Source organism: Rhipicephalus microplus, chromosome 3 (genome assembly GCF_043290135.1).
Source record: "Rhipicephalus microplus isolate Deutch F79 chromosome 3, USDA_Rmic, whole genome shotgun sequence".
In the NCBI taxonomy this organism is placed as follows: domain Eukaryota; kingdom Metazoa; phylum Arthropoda; class Arachnida; order Ixodida; family Ixodidae; genus Rhipicephalus; species Rhipicephalus microplus.
In genome coordinates this window covers 11,348,868-11,365,276 of record NC_134702.1, presented here as the reverse complement: position 1 = coordinate 11,365,276, position 16,409 = coordinate 11,348,868, and the positions used below count along the sequence as shown (strand labels likewise).

Sequence of the window (16,409 nt, the reverse complement as noted above, 5' to 3'; positions counted from 1 at the left end):
TGTGTAGTGGTACTGAGAAGTCAAATCTGTTAAATATTAATCACAAGGCCGCGCACAAGCAAGCCAAGCCACAGTCGAGAGTTTAAAAATGTTTCACGGCTGCTGCTGAAACGTTCTTGGTTGTCCCAGGTCTTATTTAACGTCTAGACAGTGACATGCTTAGCTGCACGGTTTCGTTTACTTATCTTCGATAATTCTCGGAGACGCACTATGGGAATCTACGTGACGGTCAACTTGGATATCGAGCCGCTTACAGCTGAGCTTTTGTTCCCTCTAGGTCTTCCTGCTGGAAGCTCCATTGACCTGATAGTCGCTCCTCCGTCTCTACCAAAAGCGAAAGACCGCAAAAGGCCGTTTTCATTGTGTCATGCCCTCGTATGCGGCAGGAAGGTTCCTATTGCTCGGAATAATTTCGACAAGAGTTTTGAGGCGCCCTCCGTTCCCAAGGGACTGTGCGTCCGCTCCCCAGTCGTCAACGGACAGCGGATGTGCCTGTTGAAAAATGTTCGCAAGGGGACGTCAACCAGGTCGGTAACAAACGCGGTACCACAAACACCGTTGGCGCCCGTAGACACGGTCGTCGCGGACAACCCTGAAAAGTGCAAGAGAGCGTTGGAGGACATCATAAAGGCCGGCGAGACCAAAACCGTGTTTGTGTGTACCGAGTGTCCTCACCGTACTTTCGACAAGGAAGAAGCGGTGGAGCATTGCAAGTCGCATCTCGCGTCCACCGGCACAGCGGATGCGGCGAAAGCTGTGCCGAGGCTTCCGCCGAAGCGCGGGACGCCTCCCAAGGAGAGGTTTCACTGCAATACCTGCACGAAGTCGTTCCCTTCGAAACAGAGTCTTCAGACACACCTGCTCAACCACACAAGCCGTGGCACTGCGGTGCCTTTGGTGACCACGCTGAAAAGCGCTAGTAATGTGCCTCCCAGAAGTGAGCCCGCAAACAGTCCACCAAAACCCGTTTCAGAAACCGCTTCTGATTGCCTACAAACATTAGTTTCTTGTGTTCTCGAGGGATATGCGAACCCTTCTCAAAGCATTTCGGTTCCAGATGATTCCAGCGTCAGCGGAGCCACTGTGTACACAAGCCATGGCACTGCGGTGCCTTTGGTGACCACGCTGAAAAGCACTTGTGATTTGCCTCCCAGAAGTGAGTCTGCAAGCAGTCCACCAAAACCCGTTTCAGAAACCGCTTCTGATTGTCTACAAGCATTAGTTTCTTGTGTTCTCGAGGGATATGCGAACCCTTCTCAAAGCATTTCGGTTTCAGGTGATTCCAGCGTCAGCGGAGCCACTGTGTACACAAGCCATGGCACTGCGGTGCCTTTGGTGACCACGCTGAAAAGCACTTGTGATTTGCCTCCCAGAAGTGAGTCTGCAAACAGTCCACGCGAACCCGTTTCAGAAAGCACTTCTGATTGTCCACAAACAGTAGTTTCTTGTGCTCTCAAGGGATATGCGAACCCTTCACAAAGTGCTTCGATTTCAGGTGATTCCAGCATCAGCGGAGCCACTGTGCTAAGCTGTGTAGGGTGCACTGAGATGTTTGCATCACTCTCTGACCTTGACTCTCATCGTCAGTCAGCACATCCAGATACACACTTTTGCCACATCTGTGGTGAACTGTTCGGTAAGGCCATTCACCTAGAATCGCACGTGACAGCGACACACGGAAAAGGCATCTGCTTCTATTGCACACTTTGCCTGAGGGTTTTTTTGGGTGAGGAATCCTTCAAGGAGCACAAAGCGCAGTGTGGTGTTGTCTGTGCTACATCCAAGCGCAAAAGGCGAGAGTTTATCTGCTCCCATTGTTCTTTCATCACTGATTCTTACTCCCAACTGTGTGACCATGTGGTTGAGAAGCACCCCAATGTTTCAGTGCATCAGTGTGAATCTTGTCAGAAACCTTTCCTCCATAGTGCCATGCTTGAGCATCACCGCAAGACTGTGCACGATAATACAGGTCAGTCGACAGCCACGAGAATCGGCAAGAACTCAATGACACGTCTCTATCCATGCACTTTCTGTGATCGTGTGTTTAAAAGCTACCAAGGCATCCGGGCGCACACAAACATTCACAAAAACCTGCGGCCATTTGAGTGCCGCAAATGTGGCGCCTCACTGACGTCACTGAATAACCTTAAAGCACACATGGTCTGTATTCATGGCAGCCCTGGTGACAACGCAAAGTGTCCTCACTGCCCTAAGGTCAGTTTTATGGTTTGCTCTCAAGTGCTGTAATATTATTGTATATGTTCGTTTCCCATTTTGGTACCTTTCAGTGTAGTGTACCAAACTGAAAGCTTATTTTCTCATTAACCTCTAAGTCTTTTCTTAATTTGTCTTTTTCCTCGTCTCTGCATGTTGCAGAAAAACTGACTAGTAAGATTATGTTCCTTTAAATTATAATAGATCACATTTACCAATTACTGCCCCGAGAAGGTAATCGAAGACTTATTAGAGAGTAATGTATTACTTTTGTGTTACTTTCCTCCCAAAATTGGTTAACATTATATGCCCTTGCAGTTTTTTTACATTATCGCACAGGTGGTGAGCGCGGGATATGGTAGCACTAGCCTCTGATGTTTTCAAAAGGTAACGACATCTGTTGACATTGCACAAGTGCACAAATCGCACTGCATGCGCAGCCAAGTGTAAGTCTACTCAGCTGTGCTAGTCAGATTCACTCTCTGCAGCGTCATCCGCTTTTTTACAGCGAAAGCTGTTATGAGACCACAACTCGGGTCTCGCGCGGCGCCGTAGTTGACCACCGCCAGTGTCCGTAACCACATCATGTGAAATTAGAAAAAATGCCTGCTACCAATGACAATGTGGGGCTTGAACACGGGTCCGCTGGGTGCCAGCCCACTATTCTACCACTGAGCCACGCCGGTGCTTGGGACTTGTTGGCAAACTTGCCTTAGGCAGGCTTGATGTTGGGAAAGCAATCATGCTAATACGACTTATAAAGCGTTTTAAAACGGAGGAAGAACAAGCGGTCGTTGCACAATGCGAATAGCATAACTAGTGGGTCGTCCAATGATCCCACCCATTACAAAAGCTTGTTTTTGTTCAGCTATTAACTGTGGCGCAGGCCCACTTCAGGCATAATTCCTCAACGTCGTCAGCCGCTGCATGAACAATTGGCACGAAATTCCTCGCAATAGTTTAGCGGATACCACGCTTTTCAAAAGAATGACGAAAAATGGCATAGCGAATGCCGCAATACTACCCTAGAATTTTTATTATTAATGCCATAGTGAGCACCAAGCAAGTGTGCTTGCACCAGTTACCCAGTGAGTGTTTAGAAAAGGCTCTGAAAGGCCACTCTTCTAGCTTTCGCTGTGACGCTGGTGCACCTTCCGTGCCGGCCTGGTGTTTTTTTTGTTTTTTTTTCATCTCTTATGCATGCCTTTCACAGGTAACTGCTTGGCTGCACATGAGCATACTCTTGACCATTTCTAAAATGCGCTTCATGGTATGATGCTGCTTATTTAAAGACTACGGTGAAGTGCATTGCATAGGAGAAGGCGCTTGGAGTTCAGTGTGCTTGCACATCGTCGGCAGATCTCATTGCCTTTCAAGAATATCAGACTCTGCCATATCCCCCAATCATGCAATACTATTAAAATATTTAAGAGGGTACAAATACAGGAAACGGAAAGAGTTGGCCTGACAATCAGACTGAAACCTTTGCAACATTTGCACTATGTTCATACCAGTTGCTTTTCATATCTTCTTTCTTGCTTATTTTTAAAACATGAACAAAAAGATCGTGTACAAGATGGGGGTTGTTACAGCTTCGTGACATTTTCATTTTGGTCCTCGTGTGAGACATTAGGTATTGAGTAGTTGCTACTACTCGGAGCATCCCATAGAAGGTACTCCCGCTAGGTTCAACAGAAAGTGGCCATTTTTTCTAAATGATACTAGTGCTGTTTCAGTTAGTCAGCCAACATTTTCTAAAGGACTAAGATGAAGAAACTCAATAATAAATTTTAGGGCATTTTATACTAGAATCACCTCGCGATTATGAGGCATGCCACAGTGGATTCTGCCAGGAAACACCTATACACACACAACGCCTGCATTTGCCTCTACAATTAAACACAATCGCGAAGCTGTTCAACTGTAATTCCTACCAAGTTTACAAGGGCAGGGCTGCATTATACCGCTTCATCAATGGAATAATTGATTACAGTGAGGGATAACAGCTAAAAGTAATTTTTAAGACTGCTTGAAATTTATTTGTGGATAATTAATTACTCATAACTTGTTATGTAAAAGTGTTCATTCTTTAATTCAGAGATTGCGTGTATGTATTTATGAGCAACATTCCTTCAAGTGAAAACTCAGCAGTGTTGCTTGTGTGCAATCTTTTACTCAGACAAACCAATGCTGCAATACTGCTCTTAACAATGAATGATTTTTTGTCGCCATAATAGTGACCACAATTTCTCGCCATTCCCCTCCCAGCATCGGCAAAAAATACCTATCACTGGTATACTTCATTCCGTAATGATGAAAAGTAAATTTTATCCAAGATAGTTGAACTGTGTAATTGTATAGAAAGTGGTAGGAACAGGAAGTAATTATTGTCCAGGAAAGATTAAGCCTACTCAAGTGTTGGTTCCTTGTTTTATTAGCATGCTGACTCGTTCAGTATTTCACTATGCCACCTTGGCAAACTGACTGACCTAGGTGATACCACACTTGTGTTGTGTCCGTATGAAAGTATGAAAACCGGGTCGACTACCCACTAACACGGTATTGAAATATTATACTAAAGTAAAAGCTCATTTTCAATCTATATTGACCTACTTCCCTTCTGTTGAAACTTAACTTACCAGCATGAAAAAAAAGGCTTAGTTGCAGATAGGGCAACTAAGCTTTAACTCTATGCAAAATTTTTTGCCTGAAATAACACTTCAAACAGAAAGCTGTGCAAAATAAGTATCACTTATACGAAAACTGGAGAAAATTGGTCTCATTAGCGCTCCCTGTGTTTGACATGAAACCAATAACCTTAAGAAGTAGCACAACTTCTCAGCATCAGTTGCAGGACTTGTTAAATCCCGCATCGCATTTACTCGTCACAGGAAATGCATGTAGGTGTTTGAATTTGTGTCATAGCTGCTAACTACTAGGCGGAAGTTTGGTCTGCTTAGTAGCTGATTAAAAATAGTTGCTTAGTAATTAGAAAATTGCCAACCCTACAGCCTTAGCAAAAATGCTTGAATATGTACGGTTTCTACAATTTATATCAAATTAGCTGAAGCATACAAACGAGAAGCGAAAGGCTTGAATTGATCAACTATGGTCTGACAAGGGCTGGCCAGGTCTAGTGTTTTTTTTTTTTTTTTTTTTTTGATTGATCACAGAGACGTTTCTTGTTTTGATACTGTCCTGCAGTTACGCCAGAGAGAGAGAGAGATAAAGGAAAGAGTAATAATTAATAGTTTCTGTAGTTTCACATCCCGAAGTCATGATATGATTATGAGAGGCTCCGATGGCTTGGAAAATATCGACCATCTAGTGTTCCTTAATGTGCACTGATATCGCACAGTTCACGGGCCTTTACCATTTCGCTATCGAAATGCGACTGCCGTGGCCGGGATTGAACCCACGACCTTCGGGTAAAGATGATAGGAAGGCAGGGACATTAAATAGAAGGTAGTAAACTGGATTGTCTAGAATGCCAGGGAGTGGAGCTAGTTGGCAAGCATTCATTCTAAAAAGACTGGGCTTGTGGACCACCAAAAACGCCGTTCGTGGTGTCAGGACCTTTTTTTTTTTTGTGTGTGTGTGTGTCCGTGTTCGCATGCCCTGTTTCTTTCTAAATAAGCCAAAGTGACTTGGTTGCTTTTATTTTCTAAAGGAAGATTTTTTTCTTTTTGCTCAGGTATTCAAGCTAAAGCGCTCCCTGAGCATACACATGCGCGCCATTCACAGCCAGCAAGGTCGTCGGCAGTGTGAGCTCTGTGGCAAGTGGCTATCCACTGAGCGAAAGTTGCAGCGTCACGTAGCCTTGACACATTATGGGGACTCTGTCGATGCACAAGACACTGCGTTTTCTCTGCTGCGGCTTCTCAAATGCAATCACTGTGACTTCCAGAGCTTTAGCTACTCGCGGCTCGCAAGGCACAGGTATGCTTTCGGGAGAACTTGCTTTTGTCTAACTGAAATCAAATAGCACTGTGCAGTGTCTGTCTCGCCTGGGCTGTTCAACTTCAGTATGCTTTATGAACACGCCCATTCTTCAACCCTACCGTGCTCTCAGGCTATTTCGTGTCTTTTTAATGAAACACTTTTCATATACAAGTTAAATTTCTTAAGTTAAAGAGTTAAGTTTCTTATACAAGTTAAATTTCTCAAAACAAAATGCACCACTGCCTGCCTACACTTTTAACACTTAATAAAAGAACTATACTTATAATACAATTATTACAGCGAACTTACACTGATTAACAGACAGGCTATATATACAACTGTCATTTGTTAATATGTTTAAGATCACCCCTTCTGCGCAGAGTTCATGACTTGGAGTACGCGTTTTCCTCCAGCTCGGCTCCCTGACTGAGCCTCCTTGTAATAGTAGCTCCTTGGAGCTTGCATAAAAGAAGCAAAGTAAGCGCGATAGCACGCGGTTAAAACAAGATAAGCTTTTCAGAAAGCATTATTATCTTCCACAAAACTGGCATGATAAAATTCAGTCGTCACCGATACAAATGTTGTGGCAATGTTACTTATAATCTGGCTTCTCATGAAACAATCGAGCGCATGTGGACTCGTGTGAGGAACAGTGCTCTGGATATTTTAGGACTTCTGTAGCTGCTGCCACATACCCATGTGGAAAGTACTTTCTAATATTTTCTAGAATATGTTGTACGTTTAGTTACCTGCTTAGAAAGTCTCCGTTCTTACCCTTGATAGCATCTTTTCCTGTAAATTAATTTTTTTTTTATGCACAGCCTCAGAGAAGCTGCCTGTTTATTTATCCTCTGCTTTGCATAGGGTGACACACACAGGAGTGTACCCCCATCAATGCCCTGAGTGCAACAAACAGTTTGTGTTCCGTGATCAGCTGACACGGCATGTGCAAAGCGTGCACCGTAAGGTCCGGCTCACCTGCCAGCAATGTCCGCGCCTGTTCTTCTCCGAGAAGCTCTTTCAGCAGCACCTCGACGCACATCGGCTGGGTCAAGGGTTCCCTTGCACGTATGTTGGCTTACACTTCAATTAGGCTCTACATGAGCCCTGTCTCTCTGTTGCAAGCCACATGTATTTACTGATGAGCTAGTTAAGGAGCCATGATATTTCATGGAGCGCTACACAAAGGACACAATCATGCACACATGAAAATGACGCAAACACAAGCACTGGACGCCAACAAGTGTGTCCAATGTTCTTTACAAAAATGAGGAAAAGGCAGTATTTGTTTGCTGTCCTCCCAGCTGCCTTTTCTGTAGTGGCAGGCATTTTAAGACTGTTGAAGACATTATTCAGATCAGTAATTAGGAAAGTTAAATTAACATATTAAATAGCAGAGTTAGGCAGTTAAGCCAAATGGGAGAATTTAAGCCCTTCATGGGAAGAACCCATTGCAACCTTAAGATTTGGAAAAAGCGGCCTCTAGTAATAATTGCAAAGTAATGAAATTCTCCTAAATTTTGCGGCGAAACCGAATCCAAAGCACGGATAAGCGCAACATGCAGGCGACTACAATGACGTCACTCTTCAAAACAGCAGTTACAGAGGTGCAGTTTTTCCCGTTCATTAACGTATGTGTGTCATGTGTGCTGTAATTGCAAGCGCAGCCCACACACCTACACAACGAAGTCGGTTGATGGTTGGTATAGGAACGCTCGCTCGATTTGGACGTCTCAAATTAATATCGCAGTTGCACTCTTTGGCGTTCCGTTTTCAGTTTCGCCTCAGAATTGAGGAGAATTTCTTAAGTTCGCAGTTATTACTAGAGACCGCTTTTTCGAAAGGCCAGAGCCACAGGGGGTTCTTCGCATGAAGGACTTAAATTGTCCCATTTGACTTAACTGCCTGACTCCACTAATTAAGTAGTTGATTAATTTAACTTTCATAATTACTGATCCAAACGATGTCTTCAACCATATTAATTAAGATAACTGCTACTACAGAAAAAGTGACTGAGTGGACAGTGAGGAAATACCGCATTCATTTTTTAAGAATATCAGACACATTTTTTTAAACACCCTGTATATGCACGCACTCACTCATGACAGCGATGTATGATCAATACCCCAAAACAAATAGCATAGAAACATTTTTTTTATATTTAAAAAAAGCACAGATGTTACTTTTTTTTTATCAAGAACACATCATATCATTGCACTCTTTACGATCTTGACCATACATCATTGCTGTCAGTTTGCATGTGTGTGTTATTTTATAAGAAATGGGCCCTTCAGTGCAAGAAATCAGCTGCTGTCCAGCTGTCACTTTTAGGTGTGCGTAATTGCATCATATGTGCGTTGCTTCATCGAATGTCATGCTTCCTCTTGAACAACAGTGAGTGACGATGACTGAAAGTAGTTGATTATATTGAAAATTATTAACAAATCTGATTGTGAATAGTTAATTACGTGTAACTTTTCACATGCAAGCCTCTATTGCAGAGCTTTGTACTTTGCAGAACTTGTGTTCTGGGTGCTCGTGTGACAGGGGTATATTACTCTTGCCTTTTGAGAACAATATTCTTGAGAAGATGCCTGTCATGCCAGGAGCACCTTTATAGTGAACGAAATAAGGCAACTGTGCTTTATTCAATGATTAAATCAATTAATTGGTCTAGGTTCAGTCACTGTGAATTATGAAGAATGGAATAAATCCTGCTGTACTTGGGAGGCCGTGTTACGCAAAACTTTCCTTGAAGTGTCCGTAAATTTAGGTGCTGTTGTTTGTGGTGGCATCACATCACATTGAGTTAGTAATGCGATTATTGTTAGTGTCTTACTTCCCCCACTATAAACTGTTGTTCGATATTAGTGTGTTTACCCGTTACTCACCCAATTAAGCGTGCCAGCTTATCTAAATTTCCACCCCATATTTTCTTCTCTCCCCCTTGTTTCTCACCTACCCTCTCCTCCTCGATTATTGCAGCTGGTGAAGAGCATACGAAGCGCATACACACGCGCGCTAAGGCGGGCAGTTAATGCCTTGAGCAATACTAAACCACTTGATGGAATAGTAGCTCTAGCGACGCCCCCTTCATAGGATTTACCATCCTTGCAGATGCCCAGTATCGCACCAGGTGTCACACCATGTCGACTGTAATGGGTGGGCCCATTAAAGTCATATGCCTATTAAACATGGGTATGCCACTACTCATCACCCTTAGAAGCCCGACAGTAGCTTTCTTCATGGTTCGGTTAGCACGGGCGTCTTCATAGGCTTGACAACAATGAGCATACTTGCACAACTTTTGTTCACCATGGCATTGCAATAGTGTTATCGGGCTTTGTGTTCACAATCAGCAAACTGTCCATAGTGTCAAACTATCTGCGAGGTACTCTTCACAAAGTACTTTTTGGATTACATGGCATACCTGGCAGTGTTTGGATTAACGTGTGTATGCTAAAGCACCACTTTCCATGCACGGTACTTGCTGCAAGTACTGTCAAAATGTTAATGTTGGATGCTTAAGAGACTGCTCTTCGTTCTTATCTTGCTGCATGTTTGTTTGGGCCCGGTGTTTTCTTTTTCCATCTTTTATCGAGCCCTAAAGCTATCGGTGCAATGCGTGGCACTTGTCCATGTAAAACATGCCATCTTTTTTTTGTGCTTGTTTCTCTTGTACAGCATGTGCAACAACTTCTATGAAACAAAGGCAGCACTGGACCACCACAGCCAAAGCCATGAAGCAGGTCTACCTTTTCAGTGTGAACTGTGCCAGAAACGGTTTAAGCACTCACAGGTAGTGTAGACTTATTACTACAGATTGATTGTGTGGGGTCTCGATATGGCGAACGCACACCACGCCACGCTGTTGGAGTGAATAGACACAGTTGAAATGGCTGGTACAAACCAAACATTTATACATTTATTTAGCTCATTTAAAACGACGCTATCGTCCGCCGAATCAATACATCAATTGTACTAACACGCACCATACAAACAACATAACACAGTAACACACCAAACACACAATAACACACCCAAGGCGGCGTCGCCAACGCTTGACCTACCACGAGGGCCCCCCGACGCGCAGGCCCGCGGTGCCCCGCGCCGAGGACCTACGCTATAGACAACCAACCGTTCGTGGCAGCTGCCACGTGCAGAAGAGGCTCGCTTAACTCTCGCCCGCCACCAAGGCCTGCCTTCCGCCAGGGGTCACCGCCGCGCTACCACTCTACCAACAGTGGTACTCAACGCGAACACAATGCCACCTATCGCCCGGTGGTCGTCACCTGGAATGCGGCCTTGGAGCCAGACACGTGCACCACACGGCGCAAACAACTTTACAGGGGGTGTCAGCACCCCCACAATTGATATGTGAGGTTTAACGTCCCAAAACCACCATATGATTATGAGAGACGCCGTAGTGGAGGTCTCCGGAAATTTCGACCACCTGGAGTTCTTTAATTTGCACCCAAATCTGAGCACACGGGCCTACAACATTTCCGCCTCCATCGAAAATGCAGCCGCCACAGCCGGGATTCGATCCCACGACTTGCGGGTCAGCAGCCAAGTACCTTAGCCACTCCTCCGCGGCGGGGCTTATTACTACAGAAATTCAAGTTTTCACCGCAATAGCTGGCTGCAACCGTCAAGACCTTGTTCTAACCTTTCTCTTGGTTGTCGTGTAAGAGCATATAATAACAGTGTAAGAACAACTGGCAAATTAAGAGGTGTCCCGCACCCCTTTCACAGGCATGCCAGTTTTTTTGTACCAACAAGCTCTAGCACGCTGTGTGGGCCTCACTCCCCTGTCTGGTCTTTATTATTTTTTTACAAGCCCTCCACATGCTCGTTTCAAGCATCAGTGCTTGTTCTCTGAATGTGGTCATATTCATCCATGTGCTTCGGTGTTCTTGCAGCTAGTAAACCCATGGCTGCTATGGACTCACTTTCGTACCTTTTACAATGTCTAGCAGTGTGATGTTGGAATTTCAAGGTGCTCTTATGCAAAGTTATAAACGACGTAGTAAAAAAGGGGTAATAATAAGCAGTACACACTGCAATAATTAAAACTGAATACCAATAAGTTAAAAGTCTCGGATATTTTGCTGCATTTCCCTGATGCTACATTTGGTTATGTCCACCAGCTGCCACAACTGGTTTTTGCCATGCTCTGAGAGCTCATCTATAAACTGGCGCTGAAGTGAACGAGTTAAAATAAAGCCAACACTAAATCACACGACACGGACAAGATAAGGGGAGTCAGTAACGGCATCTCTCTTTTTAGTTTGCGAAAGGCCACTCTGCAAGCAAACACGACTTCAGCTGGTTGGTAAGATGATAGTATGGCAAAGTGTATGCAAAGCATACAAAATGATAATGGTGGTAACTTGCAAGCATTTACTTTAACTGATGCAGCGAGAAATAGTGCAGAAATTCTACCTTGTCTGCAGAACTGCTTTATCATTGCTGCTTTGCGCAATGTCATTTGTGGCTTAAAAGTGTGGCGGTTTGGGCTAGTTGGTATGACATGACGATAGTTATAGCGCAAGAACAGAACGACGAAAAATCATCTCCTTCTTGTCCCTTTGTCGTCGTTCTGTTCTCATCCTACAACTATCGTCATGTCAATTGTGGACCACAATTCAGGTTTTCTTCCTATGGCCGAGCGCCACATGTGGTGTCTTAGATTCATACAAGCCACTTTTGCAGGGTCTTTCCATTCATCGGAGGTACTGGCACAACCAGGAGTCGAGGTCATCAAGCCGCTGGAGGAGCGGAGACCACACGTGGCGACACAGCTGTGACGTCTGCCGCATTCGCTTCAAGTACCAGAGCAGCCTGGCCGCTCACAGGCTGAACCGGCACACTGACACTGAACGACTCACTTGCCCCTACTGCAGCCGCAGGTTCAACTCGCTGAGCGTTTTGGCTCTGCACATTCGCTCGCACACAGGCGAAAAACCTCATGTGTGTCCCCACTGCAGCAAGGCGTTCAGCATACCGACCAACCTCAAGAACCACATCATCACACAGCACACAAAGGAGTTCAAGTTCTTCTGTCCGCTCTGCTCCAAAGGTGCAGTCAGCCAAATAAAACTGCGGCAGCATTTGCTCCAGTCACACAAAGCCACAAATGGCTCCTCAAGCAAGTACAAGAGAGCAGTGACGACGACAGAACAGGACACGCCAGATATGAATGACTTTCCCATTTCTCAAGTGGCTGTGGAAGACGCGGTCTCCATTTTGTCACAGATCTTCATGTGAACAAAGAGCCGGTTTTAAACATTGTTTCGCTGTATTAACACAACAAAGCGACTTCTGCAAGGAGTAGTAATTGAAGTCCTACATTATGATGTAAATGCTGTTGCTGCATAGAGAAACGATAGTAATGGTCAGTTGTATGCTTCTATAAAGAAAGAAGTAAGAAGCATGACATACGTTAATATTTTCCCAGTTTGAATGATTTCCAATCGCTGACATCATGTGAGAACACATAGTTTAAAATTATTTTTCAAATGTGAATGGTATTTATGTTTTTATTGATGTGCAGGTAAATTGCATAAATTAAGTTTTGGTTTCTGTTTCTTTAAGCATAGTTGTTATTGTGTATGTATGTTGTAGTTTATGTTGGATAGAGGTTCATGCAAGTGCTTATTGTATGCACCAGTAAACACCTGTTGCCAGATGCACTTTTCTATACCTTTGTCGTTTTCGTCAGCTCCCTTCATACCTTTATAAATTTATCTCTAGAAAGATAGACAGACATGATGTAACCATAAAATACATTCTACAGCAGCACAAGTGAGGAATAATATGTTCTCTAAAACGAGCTTTGTCAAATTTACAGAATTGATGCTTCATGCACGAACTATTAAACATTCTCTGACATTAATTCTGTACATCCACATCTAACACTATGCCTTTTACTTCTTTTATTAGCCTTAGCTTGTTTTCAAACAAAGAGCATCAATGTTGCTTCCATTTTACTTTTTAATGCTGCAATCCTAGTCCCTACAGATTTTGCTTGAAGTGCCTTTATAAACATCACATTCAAGTTTCAGTGCACTGAAGAAACGAAGTGTATATAAGGTTAATTAAAGATATTGTTCCTGGACAAGATGTACCCAAAAGGACCCTATTCTTTATCTACATATTTTTAGTGTAGTGTTTTCACATTATGAACACTGTACACTTTTTTTTTTTATTGTCCTTTCAGGAAGTGTATGGAAGAGATAACTTGTCAATAAAACCAAGCTTCACAGAAATTTGAGGGTCAAGAGCAACTGTTCAGAAAGCACAAAACTCGTAATCCTTGCTATTGAAAGCACAGTCCATATGCTTAAAGGACCCCTCACACCAAATTTGGAAATTCAAGATGCTTGTGTTGTTTCATAGTCCTGTATGCAGGGCCAAGAAGATATTTTAATTTGGTTTTAAAATTAGGCTGAGTTCTCTTCCTAGTATTCAGGGGCAGTCGATATTTTCTGTGGATTGAGGATGACCGGGACTCCCCTTGTGATGTTGCAGAGTTCAACATTTGCAGGGTGTGCAGGATAGCCCAACTGTCACCCAGTGAGGAATATTGTTCGTCATCCCTCTGGTTCTGTTGTCGGGCTGCTCTCAAGGAAGTTTTGGCTGCTTATAGTAGAAATGCTTTTCTTTTTTCTTAAGAGGACATGCTCAAAGCACCCACATCGTTTCATTCTTCACTGCACACCAATCCCCCTACTTGGAAACAGCGCGTGCCAGCATCGCCAAAGCTTGAGCGCAGTCATAGCGCAGTGTCTGAGGCGCTGCTATGCTGTGGGGTGCTAGTTTCTTACAGTATTTAGGCAGGTGTTTTGAACTGATGTAAGATCGCTCTGAATTAATGCCACTAACAGTAATTAATTATATGGTGTGTTAAAGCATTTACGATACAATTTTTTCAATACCAGACGCAAAGCTACAAATTACTGTAAAAAAACTCGCTAACAAAACTTTTGCTGTCAGGGGTCCTGTAAGTTCTGTGCATAGTATTGCCCATTGAAATGTGTGGCTGTTGAGTCAATGTAAAACTTAACCAAAGAAATTGTTTCTTGCCTTTGTGATTCTATTGAAACACCCTGCCATTCTCAATTGTTTTGTCAAGGGCAGCTCAAGACTATTTACATGAAGCACATAATACAAAGGATTCTGACAAATTTAATATCCTGTGGTGCCATTCTCCGATTCCTCTTGCAAGTTCCTTGATGATGTAAAAGGAGCTACAGACAAGGAAGAAATCTCAAAACTGAACAAGCGGCGAAAGGTGGGCTAGTTGGTACATTAATCAATAGTATGATATGGCTACATGACAAACATGGCTGCTACACATTGTGAAAATTTTAAAACGAATAAAACACTGGCGGCAAACATACAATGTGATGAGGAGAAAAGCATGAAGGAAATGTTATCTCCCAAGGGGCTTATTTTCTTTATTACATGCAACTAATGTATCTGACAGAATTTCCTTGGCTTAATTCTGTGTCAATTTTCATTCATCATCATCAGCCTGACTACGTCCACTGCAGGACAAAGGCCTCTCCCATGTTCCGCCAGTTAACCCGGTCCTGTGCTTGCTGCTGCCAATTTATACCCGCAAACTTCTTAATCTCATCTGCCCACCTAACATTCTGTCTCCCCCTAACACGCTTGCCTTCTCTGGGAATCCAGTTAGTTACCCTTAACGACCAGCGGTTATCCTGTCTACGCGCTACATGCCCGGTCCATGTCCATTTCTTCTTCTTGATTTCAGCTATGATATCCTTAACCCCCGTTTGTTCCCTAATCCACTCTGCTCTCTTCTTGTCTCTTAAGGTTACACCTACCATTTTTCTTTCCATTGCTCGCTGCGTCGTCCTCAATTGAAACTGAACCCTCTTTTTAAATCTCCAGGTTTCTGCTCCGTCGCTAAGTACCGGCAAGATACAGCTGTTACATACCTTCCTCTTGAGGGATAGTGGCAATCTACCTGTCATAATTTGAGAGTGCTTGCCAAATGGGTCCACCCCTTTCTTATCCTTCTAGTTACTTCAATCTCGTGGTTCGGCTCCGTGGTTATTACCTGCCCTATATAGACATAGTCTTTTACAACTTGAAGTGCACTATTACCCATCTCGCAGTGCTGCTCTTTTCCGAGGTTGTTGTACATTACTCTCGTTTTCTGCAGATTCATTTTAAGACCCACCTTTCTGCTCTCCTTGTCTAACTCCGTAATCATGAGTTGCAATTCGTCCCCTGAGCTACTCAGCAATGCAATGTCATCGGCAAAGCGCAGGTTACTAAGGTACTCTTCATTAACTCTTATCCCTAATTGTTCCCATTCTAGGTTTCTGAAAACTTCCTGTAAGCACGCGGTAAATAGCATTGGGGAGATTGTGTCCCCCTGCCTTACATCCTTCTTGATTGGTGTTCTGTTGCTTTCTTTATGAAGCACTATGGTAGCAGTTGATCCACTGTAGATTTCTTCCGGGATGTTTATATATACTTCATCAACGCCCTGATTCCGCAGTGTCTGCATGACGGTTGATATTTCTACTGAATCAAATGCCTTCTCGTGATCTATGAAGGCTATGTATAGTGGTTGGTTGTATTCTTAGCATTTCTCTATTACCTGATTGGTAGTATGAATGTGGCTGATTGTTGAGTAGCCTGTTCGAAATCCTGCTTGTTCCTTTGGTTGATTGAATTCTAGTGTTTTCTTTACTCTGTTAGAAATTACCTTTGTAAATAGCTTGTATACTACAGAGAGCAAGCTAATCGGCCTGTAATTCTTCAAGTCCTTCTCATCTCCTTTCTTATGTATTAAGATGATGTTAGTGTCCTTCCAAGACTCTGGTACTCTTCCCGTCAGTAGACACCTCGTGAACAGGGTGTCTAGTTTTTCTAACACAATCTGTCCTCCATCTTTCAGCAGATCTGATGTTACCTGATCCTCACCAGCAGCTTTGCCTCTTTGCATGCTCTCCAACGCTTTTCTGACTTCTATCATTACTGGTGGGGTGTCATCTGGGTTACTGCTAGTTCTTATAGTATTAGGGTCGTGGTTGTCCCAGCTACTGCACAAATCTCTGTAAAACTCCTCCGCTATTTTAACTATCCTATCCATACTGGTAGTTATTTTGCCTTCTTTGTCCCATAGTGCATATATCCTATTTTCGCCTATCCCAAGTTTCCTCTTCACTGCTTTGACGCTTCCTCCGTTTTTCAGAGCGTGTTCAATTCTA

General features: G+C 43.5%; 1 protein-coding gene across 1 annotated transcript; it reads left to right on the top strand.

The window, feature by feature from the left end:
• Positions 1-90: 90 nt before the first annotated feature.
• On the top strand, positions 91-13,427 carry LOC119182282 (uncharacterized). Its single transcript, XM_037433335.2, has 5 exons — positions 91-2,214; positions 5,909-6,153; positions 7,021-7,224; positions 9,841-9,955; positions 11,872-13,427. Exons 1-5 carry the CDS (start codon positions 211-213, stop codon positions 12,424-12,426), a joined length of 3,123 nt encoding a protein of 1,040 aa, XP_037289232.2. The 5' UTR covers positions 91-210; the 3' UTR covers positions 12,427-13,427.
• The last annotated feature ends 2,982 nt before the right edge of the window (positions 13,428-16,409 follow it).